Source organism: Neomonachus schauinslandi, chromosome 16, assembly GCF_002201575.2.
Source record: "Neomonachus schauinslandi chromosome 16, ASM220157v2, whole genome shotgun sequence".
NCBI classification, from domain to species: domain Eukaryota; kingdom Metazoa; phylum Chordata; class Mammalia; order Carnivora; family Phocidae; genus Neomonachus; species Neomonachus schauinslandi.
The window spans coordinates 11,389,667-11,403,279 of record NC_058418.1 but is presented as its reverse complement, the minus strand read 5'-3'; the positions used below and the strand labels follow the sequence as shown (position 1 = coordinate 11,403,279).

The following is a 13,613-nucleotide window of genomic DNA, read 5'->3' as shown; positions in this document are numbered from 1 at the left end:
CCTGAGCCGAAGGCAGTCGCTTAACCAACTGAGCCACCCAGGCGCCCCGATCTGTAATCCTACTTAGACATGTGCTTTATAACTCTCTGAGGTTTTTAACAAACTTCCCCAAGATTTAAAGTGTAAATGAGGTCCTTTTGACCAATTAGGCTTGTTTATTTTGTATGTTAAGTTACCTGGGGGGCACCTGAGTGCCTCAGATGGTTAAGCGTCTGCCTTCGGCTCAGGTCATGATCCCAGGGTCCTGGGATCGAGCCCCACATCGGGCTCCTGGCTCAGCGGGGAGTCTGCTTCTCCCTCTTCCTCTGCTTCTCCCACTGCTCATGCTCTCTCTCTATATATATCTCTGTGTCTCAAATGAATAAATAAAATCTTTAAAAAAAAAAAAGTTACCTGGAAAGCATGGTAAATCAAATAATGAAAGCCTTAGGTTATGTTATCTGGGCAAATGCTATAACTGTTCTAAAGATGATATGCATTCCTAAAGTTTTAATATGTTTTGGTCATAAGGTCATCACTTAACGTTCAAATTATTAAAATGTTCTATGTCACAAAAAGAATTAAATTTCCTTGTCAATTGCATTTCAGTCTTCTGTCATTTACATAATGAGTTTCATCTTCAAGAAGATTCATGGAAAAGACTTTAAGCACAAATAGAGGTTTTTGGAGTCTTTAAAATCTTAAACTAAAATGGGTAAGAATTTCCAGAACTAACTAAAAGCTGCATTTAAACTAAACAAGAATTAGTAACGTGGGACTAAATAAACTAAGAACATGATTATAGTTTTGGGACTCTTGTTTAAAGCATTGCTGGTTCTCTAAAAATTGGTCTTCCAGATTAAGAAAACTTTCTCTTAAGATAACAATAACTGGGGTGCCTGGGTGGCTCAGTTGGTCAAGTGACTGCCTTCGGCTCAGGTCATGATCCTGGAGTCCCAGGATAGAGTCCAGAATTGGGCTCCCTGCTCAGCAGGGAGTCAGCTTCTCCCTCTGACCCCCATCTCATTTGAGTTGATTTTTTGTGTATGTGTAAAGTAAGTGTGTAGTTTCATTCTTTCTTTTGCATGTGGATATCCACATTTCCCAACATCATTGTTGAAGAGATGATCCTTTCCCACTGTGTATTCATGACACCCTTGTCAAAGATCCATTTACCATATGTACATGGATTGAGTTCAGGACTCTCTGCTCCATTCCTTTGTTGTGTCTCTCTGTCAATACTGTTACCAGACAAGGTAACAAAGAGTCTGTATCAAGAAAAACATTGAGGGGTTAGGGAGACTGTTACAGAATGAAGTGTTTTGCTTACTGAGTTTTCAAAATTGAGCACACCCATGTATCTAGCAGCTAAATCAGGACACAGAACATGGCTAGCACCCTAGAAGTTTCTGCTGCCTTCCATTTATAATTTTCTTTATAGAAAAGATTTATTTAATTATTTGAGATGGGGGAGGGGTTGGGGGAGGGGAGAGAAATCCTCAAGCTGACTCCCCACTGAGCTTGGGCCCCCGACACAGGGATAAATCCCAGGACCTTGAGATCATGACCTGAGCTGAGGTCAAGAGCCGGCTACTTAACGTTGAGCCTCCCAGGGGCCCCCATTTATAAACTTGTAATGTTCAATCAGCATTGCTTTCCTGGAACAAACCTAACTTAGTCATGGTTATTGTCTTATTCTATATACTGTTTTGGATTTGGTTTGGGAATACTTGATTAGCATTTTTGCCTCTCTGTTCATGAGTATGATTTGCCTGATATTTTCCTCTTTTTGTACTTTTGTTGTTATTCCTATTTCAAATTAAGATTATACTAACCTCAGAATGAGTTGGGGCGATATTCCTCTCTATTCTATGGATGAATTTGTATGATTTTGAGATGACCTGTCTTGAAAGTTCTGTGGAACTCACTGATAAAACTTCTGTGCTGGATACTTTATCTCTCTTTCCTTAAATATTTTCACATGGAAAATTGCAAAGATATACAAAGAGAATTTGTATACAAACATATACAAGTGCACTCTATTTCAGTATACTAGAAAGAATGGTATCATAACCCCCATGTACCCATCTCCAGCTCAAAGTATCAACTCATGGCGAACCTTGTTGTATCTATCTCCCTTCTACTCCTTCACCACCCACTGGATTAAAAATTACAAATCATATAATATTCTTTGCAAACACTTTTGTGTGTACTTCTAAAACATAGGGCGCCACCCCTCCAATTAAAAAAATATCAAACTTAGAGAAAAGTTGCAAGACTGTGAGAGGGAAGTCCCATATATCTTTCATGCTTATTTACCAATGGCACATTTGTATTCTATCTGTACAGAGGTAAATATATGCATGTGCATGCACACAAATCTTTTCATTATATATATATGAGTTTTTGATGTATCACTTGGACGTTATACATATCATACTACTTCACCCTAACTACTTCAGCCCGTATCTCACCAGAACCGAGATTTTCTCCTATATACCTGCAGTACGATCAAGCTCCCCCAGTTTGATATTAATACAATATAATCTAATATGCAGTCTATATTAGATTCCTATTACTGCTGTACAAATTACCACAAAGACGGTGGTTTAAAAGCAACAGACATTTATTATCTTACAGTTCTGGAGGTCAGAAGTCCAACATGGGTTTTGCTGGGCTAAAATAAAGATATTGGCAGGGCCACATTCCTTTCTGGAGGTTCTAGGGGTGGATCAATTTTCTTGCCTTCTCCAGTTTCTGGAGTCTGCCAATACTCCTTGACTTGTGGTCTCTTGATGCCCAGCGGGGAGTCTGCTTGAGGATTCTCTCCCTCCCTCTCCCTCTGCCCCTCTTTCCAATTGCAAGCACGCTCTCTCTCTTAAATAAATAAATAAATCTTTTAAAAAAGGAAGAATCTAACATTGACACTACTGGATACCAGAAGTAGGAAGAAAGTATGGACTGGAAAAAGTACCTGAAGAAATAATGGTCCAAGAAGCTGAGTGAACCCCGAGCACAATAAGCAGTCACACTAAGACACATCGCAAACTTCTGGAAACTAAAGACAAGAGGGAAAAAAAATCTTTAAGAACAGCCAGAGAAACAACCCATTGCATATTAAGGAACACTGATTCAAGTGACAGTAGGTTTTGTATCTGACAGCATGGAGGCCAGAAGGAAGTGGCAGGTTTTTCAAGTCGACTACAAATCCTTTATCTAGCAAAATGATCCTCAGGAGGAAAGGGGAACTAAGGAAATTTTCTGATGAAGGAAAAATATGAGACTTTGTTGCCAGCTGACCTACTAATTAAAGAATGGCCAAGGAGAAGAGTCTAATTCATTCTTCTCTGTGGTTTATGTTTGGTGTCATATCTAAAAGCTAACCAAATTTACTTTGTTTTGAAATAAATTCACCCCCAAAGTGGGGCTTGAACTCATGACCCCGAGATCAAGAGTCACAGGCTCCACTGACTGACCCAGCCAGGAGCCCCTAACCAAACTTAAAATAATGGAAATCAGAGTCTGTTCTCTGAAAATAATAATCAAACTAGAAATCAATCATAGAAAGACAACAGAAATCTCCAAAACATTTGGAAAGCAAGCTACATATTTGTAAATAAGCTATGGGTCAAGAAGGATATCTCAAGGGAAATATAAAAATACAGAGATTTTCAAAAGATTTTTTAGTTATTTATTTGAGAGAGATAACAGGGGAGAGAGAGAGCCTGAGTGAGCACCAGCAGGTGAGCAGCTGAGGGAGAGGGAGAAGAAACAGGCTCCCCCTGAGCAGGGAGCCCAACACAGTGTTCCATGCCAGGACCCTGGGATCATGACTTGAGCTGAAGGCAGATGCTTAACTGACTGAGCCAACCAGCTGCCCCTAAAAATACACAGAATTAAATTAAACACTAAAAAAAAAAAATCTCCACCACTTTGGGATGCAGCTTATGTTGTGCTGAGAGTGGAATTTGTAACATGAAATGCTTACATTATAAAAGAGGAAATATCTCAAATCAAAATCTAAGCTCCTAATACAAGAACTAGAAAAATAAGAGCAATGTGACCCCAACTAAAAGCAAAAAGAAAGAAATAGTAAAGATAAAGCACCCAGGTGACTCTCATGTTGGCCACTGTGAGTGGACAGAATGGACCTGAGCCCCAAGGAAGGGCAGGGCTGGGTCTGTAGCATCAGAGTTGGTTCTGTGGGTGGGATATGGATGGGAAATAGGAAGATGGGGGTGACTTTGATGGCCCTAGTGTTTTCTCTTCCTCTGAGGGGTCACAGGCAGATGCAGGAACCGTCTGATGTTGGATTCTTCGCTGGGAGATCTTCGGGCCCCATTTGTCCCTTGGGTGGAATGTCTGCTCTGCTGGGAAGGGCAGGTAGATGGCAAAGGACTCTGACACCAGGCACAGGGCTCAGCAGGGAGCAGCTGGGAGAATAGCCCAGGGTTCTGCTCTGCCCTGCTGCCTGGGGGGCTCAGCTGGGGCTTGGGAAACAGGATGCTGTGTTCAGGGGTGCTCCAGGCTGGGTGATGGGTGTGTTTCCAAGGTCAGGCACCAAGAGTCCGAAGTTAATCATGAAACATTCCTTGCTATTGTCAAGAAGAGGGGGGCCAGGAGGTTCCCCAAGAGGCTGGAGCAGACTCCCACAGCCTCCCTGAGGCCACCCTCTGGGGGCAGCCATCAGCCATGCAGGGAGCAGTAATGGATGTACCAACATAACATCCAGACATGTGCAAAGGATTTTCCATGGATAGATTAGAGCAGAATCGGGTTGTCCTTGTAGTAGCATTCTGCTTCATTGCATCTATCTTCTGTAGAATAGAAATGGGAAGCCTCTCCAGCAGTCCGTCATTGCCTCCTCCCCTCTCAACTCCTGGGAGGAGCTTGGCTGGAACACTGTCCGTGGTGCTGATGACTCCCAGCTACTCCCCCGGCTTGGGAGCCTTGATCTGGTTCTGTCCACACACTTTCCATTCTCAACAAGGAGTATTATGAACAAGGAAGAGGTGGAGAGGGCTGCAGGGAGTGCGCACTGGCCTCTGTCTCCATCCCTCAGAGCAGGGAGGGTGCTGTGGACATCACTGCAGGAAGTGACTCCACAGTCAGATGACCAAGTCCAGGCTGCCCACCAGCACTTTGTAGTGAAGGATGGTGAAGTAACCGACCCTGGGTCCATGTCCCTGAATATCCTCAGGGCCTGGAGCTGGTTCTCTGGCTCAGGCTGTGGCTCCTGGCCCCACCTAGAGTCTGGGGTCTCAGGGGGGCCCTGGAAGGAGCAGTTCCCAGCGGAAACTAAGAAGCCATTTCTGCTTTGTGGTTGATCTGGCAGTAAATGTTTGTGTCGGGGTGTCGTAATTCCTGTAAAAGAAGAAGAGGCCTCTGAGACCCTGTCACCTTCTTAGAACATATCTGGTGACTTTCAGGTTCTAGGCCCACCTGGGCTGCTCTCTGGGAGCCTGGCTGTGTGGCAGGTGTCTGCCCAGGGCCCCTCCTTCCTCCCACAATGCCCTGTCCCCCTTGCTCTCCTGTTTCCTGAACCTGAAAACACAGCCAGGAGCAGGCTGAGGGCAGATAGATCTGCAGCCCCTATGGGCTTCGGGGACCAAAACAGTCATTGCCCACACTCACCTGGTAGATGGGAACGGCTGTGGTGGGGCTGGGCAGGGAGTCCTAAACAGGAGAGAATGGGTGTTGGTAGTCAGAGAGGGAGGGTCATTTCTCTACAGAAGTGACCAGTTCTGCCTCTGGAGCAGCCTTCTCCAAGCCTGTTGACCCATACCCCAGTCCCCGACCACTGCCCAGGACCCCTGGCTGGTGCTTCCAGTGCCCACCCTGCCCTTGGCTGGACTCCAGGGTTCTCTTTTGGCCAGCTCAGGGGAGCAGGGACAACTCAGGACATGCTGGGGGGTGGTCCTGCCCCTGAAGAGGGTCTACTCCTGGCCAGAACAGGGCTTGCCTTGTCCTGGCTACTCTGGGGGAAGCAAGGTCTGCTCTGTGCTGCTGAATTGGCTGGTTGCTCTGCCTTGAGTCTGCACAGCCTGGACCCCAGTGGAAAGAGTGGTGCAGGGGGTGGGCTTACCGGAGATGTGGAGCTGCAGGCTGGACCATGGCTAGGGACAGAGACAGGAGTTAGCACCAGGGCTGTGAAGAAGCTTGGGGCCACCCTCCAGGAGGGGACAGGTCCTCAGCTCTCAGAGAACAGGGAAGCAGGAGCACCTCCCAGGGACAGACCCACTGGCCATGTTAGGGCCCATGAGGTCAAGGTGCTGACCTATGACCTAGATTCCACAGGTCAGGGTGTATAGCCATTTGAGGTCCCCTGAGCTGAAGCCACAGAGAAAAGGTCAGAGGCCCTGGGGAGTGACTGGCAGGAGTGGACAATGTGGGCAGGACTACGGGGCTCCAGGTCCCACCCACGCTGAAGATATACTCACGGGGGGTTGATGCTGGGCAATAGAGCTCTCTGAGATCACGCCAGCCACTGGCCCTAGGAAAGATCAGGCTTACGTGTGAGGGGTGCAGGGAGAGGTCACAGCTTTGGTGTCAGAGCAGGGGAAAAGCAGGATCCTCATTCCAGGCAGGGGTTAGAGACCTCCTCTCTCCACCAGCACTGTTTAGGAGAGGGAGGGCCCAAGAGATGGGATAAGGAAAGCCTTTGGAGCATGTCCTCGGCCCAGAGGGGAAGACACTCAGGCTGATGGGCATCTAGGAGAAAGTATGCAGAAAAGGAATGGAGGACTCAGGAAAGGAATCAAACATGAGAGTTCGACTGAGTGGAAGGGTCAAGGCTGAAGCTGCATGTGCAGGGCTCTTGGGGAGCGCCGGGTATGTGGATCCCTAAATGTGGTGTCCCTGCTGTGGCCAGACCCTTGCCCCCTCAGGCCAGGAGATGCTGAAATGTGATAGTGGACCATCTTTTATCTCCATCTGCCTGGACAAGAGGCATAAAGGACATCCCAGGACCTCCCCCTGGCCAAGCCCAGGTTCTCTGGTCTCATACATCAGGTACTGTGGTTCCTGCATCTGCCATTGGGGGGATGACCCCACCTGACCTGTCAGGCTCTTCCAGTCTCCATTGTGTGACCTTGACCAGGACCACCCTCACATCCTGAGACTGCAACTCTCCCTCACAGGGTGAGTGGACTTAAATAAACCACAGGAGGTGCCGTTCACTGAGCACTTAGTCCTGTCAGCACCACTGTAGGTTTGCCACATTAACCAGGAAAACCCTGAAGGGCTGTTCCTAATTGTCCCTAATTTATAACTGAGGGAACTGTGAAGGAAGCACCCCGATCAGCAGCTGGTGAGGAAGGAGCCAGATGGAATGAGAGGGAAAATCCAGGGGGCTATTGGGCAGCCCGGAGGAGCCAGTCCAGAACCCTAGGTCAGGATGAGGTCCCCTCCTGGCCTGGGTCAGCTTGGGACAGAATCTGCGTGTGGGAAATGCCATCGTACCTTCCAGTCCTTGTGCGGAGCAGGAGACACCCCAGGGCGGCTGCCAGTGCCAGTCCGACCAGGACCCCGACTGCAATGCCAACGATGGACCCCACAGGGAGACCTGTGTTGCTTCTTTCATCTGAAATAAGAAGAAAAAGGGACGGGTATGAGTCTCAAGTCAAATATGGGGAAGCCAGGAGGGGCCGTGGGGTAAGGGCCTGGTTAGTGTGGAAGGAAATGCATTGACGTAGGGTTTGTGTGTGTTTTGTCACCACAGTGTCCCCACCCCCTCGACCGCTGCATCATTTCTGTTCCTCACAGTGAAACTCTGGACTTGCTTTAATCCTCCCATTGTGCCCCAGCCCCAGGGGCAGTGCCAGCATCTGTTCATTTTCCTCTCACACTATGCCTCTTCCCTTCTGTGTTCCTTTCCATCACTATGCATGGTCTTAGGCGGAGGCCCCTACCTCACTCAATACTGATTAAAAGAGAATAACATTAGCTGTCTGCCTTTGGGCTTGGCTCTGGGACAGGCATGTGGAAATACTTTACGTTTATTTCATCTGCTGCTTCCCTGCCCATGTGGGGCCTGGGGGTCACCCCCACTGTGCAAAATAAGCACCTGAGTGTGTTAAGGGGTTCAATAAATCAATGAAGGTCACAGAGCTGGAACGTGATAAGGCCACAGTTAATCTCAATTCCACATGCCATTACAGCTAGTAACAAAAATGTTAGTAACAGAAGAACAATAGCTGCTAAGTTTGATTGAGCCCCAAACCTGTGTATGATGCTGTCTCTGGATTCCATCTCATGAAAACATTATCAACCCTCACAACAGCCCTAAGATCCAGGTACTCTTTGCAGTTTACAGTTGAGGAGACTGAGATTCACGAGGTTGAGCATCTTGCCCGAGATCCAAAAGCTGGTACATATCAGAACCAAGATGCTAACAAGATTCGTCTAATTCCTGGGAATTTTATCCAAATTTCCTTAGAGGTTCTGAAGCTTGCTTCCACCTCCTCCAGGCCTGCATCCATTTTACACCCCTGCCAGTAAAATGTACAGGGAGGAAGGGGGAGAGGTTGAGGGTCACTCACAGCTCACATCCAGCCTGATGGGGTCACTTTTGCTGGAATTGCTTTGGTTGGAGACCTCACACTGGTAATTCCCGGCATCCTCTCTCCTGACAGGGTCTATGGTGAGGGTGCTATTGTCTTGGGACAGCTTCATCCTCTCTGTGAGCTTTAGACTCTGGCCATTGAAGAACCAGTGGATGGAGATCCCAGCGTTTTTTGTGGAGCAGGTCAGGACCATGGAGTCCCTATCTTCTGTGACTGTGGTGTTGCTGGCATGGAGAGAGGGCCAGGCCACTGGCTCTGTGAAGAAACACAGGTGATGGAATGAGAATGGGCCTGGGGCCTTGGGTCACACTCCTTCCTCTGAGATGCCAGCCACTCCAGCGAGCTCTGTAAAGGTGCCCCAGAGGATGGCCCTGCCGTCTGAAGAAGGATGAGTGTCTTTGTTCAGGTGACGATCTGTAAGGAGAGGCCCTTACCTCCCCCTCTGACCCTCAGTCATGTGTCTGCTCTGCCTGGACATCACTGTAGTATCAGCACCAGGAATGTCTTCTAAGCCTACATGTCCAGCAGCAACCTCATTATCATGAGGAATTTTTTCCCATGGATTTCTGTGTGATTTTCTTGAATTTTTGTGACTTTAAAAGATCAGGCCTCATGCCTTATATACCTTTCCTTGTATATTGGAGGAGGAAGACTCGCAGCCTCTCTATCTCTGTGTCCAAGGCAGCTTCATGTAAGGTAGGGAAGGCATTTACACTGTTATAATTTACTAGGGAATGAGAGCCGCCTGCCCCGTCTTCATTACCTTAAGAATCAGAGTTTTCAAACTACAGGATTTCTCACTCTGAAGAAGACTTTTACTTCCAGATCTGTGGCTTGACTCTCCTGCTTAAAAACTTCTGTAGAGAAGTGGTTACTGTATACAGAATACTGGCACCCTTACAAATAGAATGAAACCACTGAACATAACAAAGGCCTTACATGAAACGCCCAGAGCCAACATCACACACCATGATGAAACACTGAAAGCCTTTCTTCTAAGATCAGGTAGAAGATAAACATCCCACTTTCACCACCCGTATTCAACACAGTACAGAAGTTCAAGCCAAAATAATAAGGAGGAAGAAACACAGAATACAATCAAATTGGAAAGGAATAAGTACAATTATGTCTGTTTGCAGACGACATGAAATTATATGTATAAATCCTTAAAGATTCCACTAAAAACTATTGAACTAAAAACAATTTCAACTAATTTGAGGGTACAAAATCAACACAGAAAAATCACTCTGTTGCTATTCACTAAGAATGAAAGTACCCAAAAAGAAATTAAGAAAACAATTCCATTTGCAATCACATTAAAAAGAACAAAATACTTAGGAAAAAAAGAATACTTAGGAATTAACTTAAGTAATGAGTCAATAGACTGTAAATGGAAATCTATAAAACACTGCTGTAATAAATTACAGAGGACACAAATAAATGGAAACACATCCCATGTTCATGGATGATGAGGCTTCATATTGTTAAGATGACAATGCCACTCAAAGAGATTGACAGATTCAATGTAATCTCTATCAATTTTTTTTAAGGTTTTTATTTTTAAGTACTCTTTACACCTAAGGTGGGGCTCAAACCTACAACCCTGAGATCAAGAGTCACATGCTCCACCAAGTGAGCCAGAGAGGTGCTTCCCTATCAAATTCTGGAGGAAATATTTTGCAGAAATAGGAATTTCCAAAAATTTACACGGAATCTCAGGGGCCTCAAATAGCCAAACTTATTTAGAAAAAGAACAAAGTTGGAGGACTCCTACTTCCTGGCTGCAAAACTACAGTAACCAAAATAATGGGGGTCTGGTACAAAGACAGACATAGAGACCAATGGAATAGACTAGGCATCCCGGAAACAAACCCTGTCATATGTGGTCCAATGACTTTCAAGAAGGTTGTCATGACTATTCAATGGAGAAAAAAATCTATTCAACAAATGGTGTTGGGAACACTGGATATCCATGCAAATGAATGAAGTGGGACCTGACCTTACACCATGTACAAAAATTAACTTAAAATAGATCAAACATCAAAAGAACAGAAACTGTAAAAGTCATAGAAGAAAATGTAGAACAAAAATTATTGAAAGTGGATTTCCCAATAATTTCTTTGCTATGACACCCAAAGTGAAGACAATTAAAGGCAAAAAAAGATGAACTGGATTGCATCAAAATGGAAAACTTCTGTGCATGAAAAGACACAATCTCGACAGTGGTAGCACTGGCTATGGAACGAACAGGATATAGGGATGAAATGTACAGCATAGGAAATACAGTCAATGGTATTTTAATGGGGCTGCATGGGGTCAGATGGGAGTTCTATTGGGTTGAGTAGAGCGTAATATATAGAGTTGTCCAATCGCTATCTTGTACACCTGAAAATAATGTCACATTGTGTGTCAACTAAAGTTCACTAAAAAAAAAAAAGTGAGGGCAACCCACAGATTGGAAGGAAACATTTGCAAATCATATCTGCAAATCATTACTATCCAGAATATATAAAGCACTTCTGCAATTCAATAACAAAAAGCAACTTGACCCTGAACACCCTTCTTTCTTCAGTATTTGCAAAACTCCCTTCTATGCATGGGGCTTTCTGAGGCTGAGAACAGCCCCCCCCCCCCCCCCGCATATTCCAAGCCGGACCCAAGGTATGCCATGATAAATCAGAGAGCAAGGGGAGGAAGCCTCTGCAGACATGTAGGGGGAGAGTTCAGGGACAGATTAGATTTGCTTGTGGGAAATAACTTCTTCTAGGCTCTTTTCTGAAAGCCAGACAGACCTTCACCACAGAGATCCATGCAGATGCTCCAGGGATCCACTTATCAGAGACTGTGATAGTCTTGACTGTGGTCTTATTGAGGCAAGTGCCAGAGTTATAGGCGAGGGGGGTATAGGATCCACCATCATTGGCAGTGATGTTGGGGATAAAGAGCTCCTGTGTGAGTGACTGGGGCCTCCCACTGATAAACCAAGAATACTGTGCGGGTTAGAGGCTGTGTGGCAGGAGAGACTGAGGTTGGCCCCTGGATGGTAATAGGAGTCTGAGGGGGAAATGGTGGGGGCGTCCGGGCCATCTGGAGCAAACAGAATAAAGCCACAGGTGATGCAATCTGAGGGAAGGGGAAGCTCCTGGTCTGTATTAGGGCCACAGTGTCCCTCTGAGCTGGCTCGCAACCTCATTTTAAGAAGTCCCAACAATGAGTCCCCTGTGTTCACTGAGCCTGGGTCTGAGATATTCACCTGTTTCCCCTCAGAGGCTGGTGACCCTCTCAGGGAGAAGCAGCCTGTCCCCTCCTAGTCTTGGCTTAGGCTGGGGCTGCCCAGGTTTGCCTGGGACAAGAAGCCATGGCCAGCCTGGGGGTCCAGCTGAGATTCATGGACTCGGACCCCAGAAGGATGGATGTGGCCTGGCCCCTGGCATGTAGATTTGGGCTGGCAGCACGGGCAAGGTAGGAAGGGAAGTTACTCACAGAGAACATTCAGGATGAATGGGTCACCTCAACCGGCACTCACTGGGTTCCGAGTTTCACACTCCTAGGGTCCTGTGTCATTCCTTGTGACACCGTGTATAGTGAGAATCCTGTGGGGGGAGGCTCTCATTGTTTACTGACCACAGGTAGCTTATGTCTGAGTCCGAGGTCCACAGGTTAGTACAACAGAATCCACATTCTCCACGGGGTCGGAGTTGTTGCTTGTGATGTTGGGTTTGGGTAACTCCGCTGTGCAGACAACAGAGAACACGTTGCCCTGGGTGGTACCTGTGATTCCTCCACAAGCATCTTGAATCAGAGTTGGCATCTGTCACCTCTCAGCCAACCTGAGGCCTTCAAAGACTAGGCAGGTGTGTGTAGCTCAGGACAAATGCATGAGCATCTGAGCACTAGGAGAAAGTAAAGCCCCTGCTCTGTGTGCTGACAGCAAGGCTGTCTCCAGAGTCAATTACAGAGCAGCATTTCATCCTGGAAGACAGAGGACAGAGTCAGAGACAGCCCCGGACCTCTCCTGGCTCTACACTGACCTGCCAGCCCAGTCTGGGGATGGGGGTCTGAGCAGAAATGACACCCGGGGACAGCAGGAACAAGCCCGGAGGTCAGTCCAGTACTCAGGTCCCAGGGCCTGGACGGCAGCTCTGCCCAGCTGTTTGACAATGAGTGACATGAGGCAGGGACCCCATCCATGGCAGAGGTGAGTCCAGTGACCAAGCAGAGAGCGAGGGGATGAGCAGGAAGCAGGGGTGGTGAGGGAATGAATGATGCATCATCTCTTCAGAGAGGCGTCCTGGGTGCAGGATCCTAGCAGATCTGGCCACCAGGCTCCTTGCCCTCCAGCGGGAGAGACACCCGCACCGTTCACTCCTTCCCTCCTAACAAAAGCAACTGAGTTGCTCCCAGTCAGCTCTGCTCAGGAGCTCTAACCCCATCCTGGCACAGACTCCCCAGGGTCACTAGAATCAGCAGCCCCAACACAGGGGTCTGGGCAGGGGCTTTCTGGGCTGAGCTCTGGTGGGGATCCCAGAGGCCCCTCAGGACTTGTCCTGCGTGGGGCGTGCAGAGTTCTAGATCCCTGAATCTGGATTCTGGGAAAGGAATTCTAGTCTAATTAAGTTGTCTCCACTGTGTGTGTCCTGTACTAAATGCTCGAACCCCCCACAGGACATAATGCGGAAGGGAATGGAGGCCCAGTTCAGGCTTGTGAATCCTGTTGTGTGAAGTAGAATTCACCCCACCCAACACCAGAGGTGAGAGAGGAATTACTCACGGAATACGCGCAGCTGTCCTGTTCCTTGGTCAACTTGAACATTTCTCTTTATGATTTGTATGGTGTAGTATCCTGTGTCGTTCAGGGTGATGTTCTGGAACAGCAGGGATCCATTGGGGTATACTGTCTCTCTGCCGCTGTGTGCAGGCCCTGGGGTAGTTACTTGTGCGTCTACTGCATATAATACAATTTGATGTCTGGGCACTACAGTTTCCCCTTTGACCCAGTTATAGCCTATAGCATCCCCAGGCGGATTGTTGACTCGCAGAAGAACATCCTTCCCTTCAGCAACACTGGGC

The 13,613-nt window shown here is 47.2% G+C and overlaps 1 protein-coding gene across 1 annotated transcript in view; it reads right to left on the bottom strand.

Moving 5' to 3' along the window:
* Positions 1-5,277: 5,277 nt before the first annotated feature.
* The window catches only part of LOC110582288 (carcinoembryonic antigen-related cell adhesion molecule 4-like), a 34,693-nt gene continuing 26,357 nt past the window's right edge, over positions 5,278-13,613 (bottom strand). The window contains exons 2-7 of the mRNA XM_044911370.1: positions 13,315-13,607; positions 7,441-7,561; positions 6,416-6,472; positions 6,065-6,095; positions 5,614-5,655; positions 5,278-5,343 (exon numbers count right to left, since the gene is read on the bottom strand). Coding sequence (XP_044767305.1) covers positions 5,278-5,343; positions 5,614-5,655; positions 6,065-6,095; positions 6,416-6,472; positions 7,441-7,561; positions 13,315-13,607 — 610 coding nt within the window. The remainder of the gene's footprint in view (positions 5,344-5,613; positions 5,656-6,064; positions 6,096-6,415; positions 6,473-7,440; positions 7,562-13,314; positions 13,608-13,613) is intronic.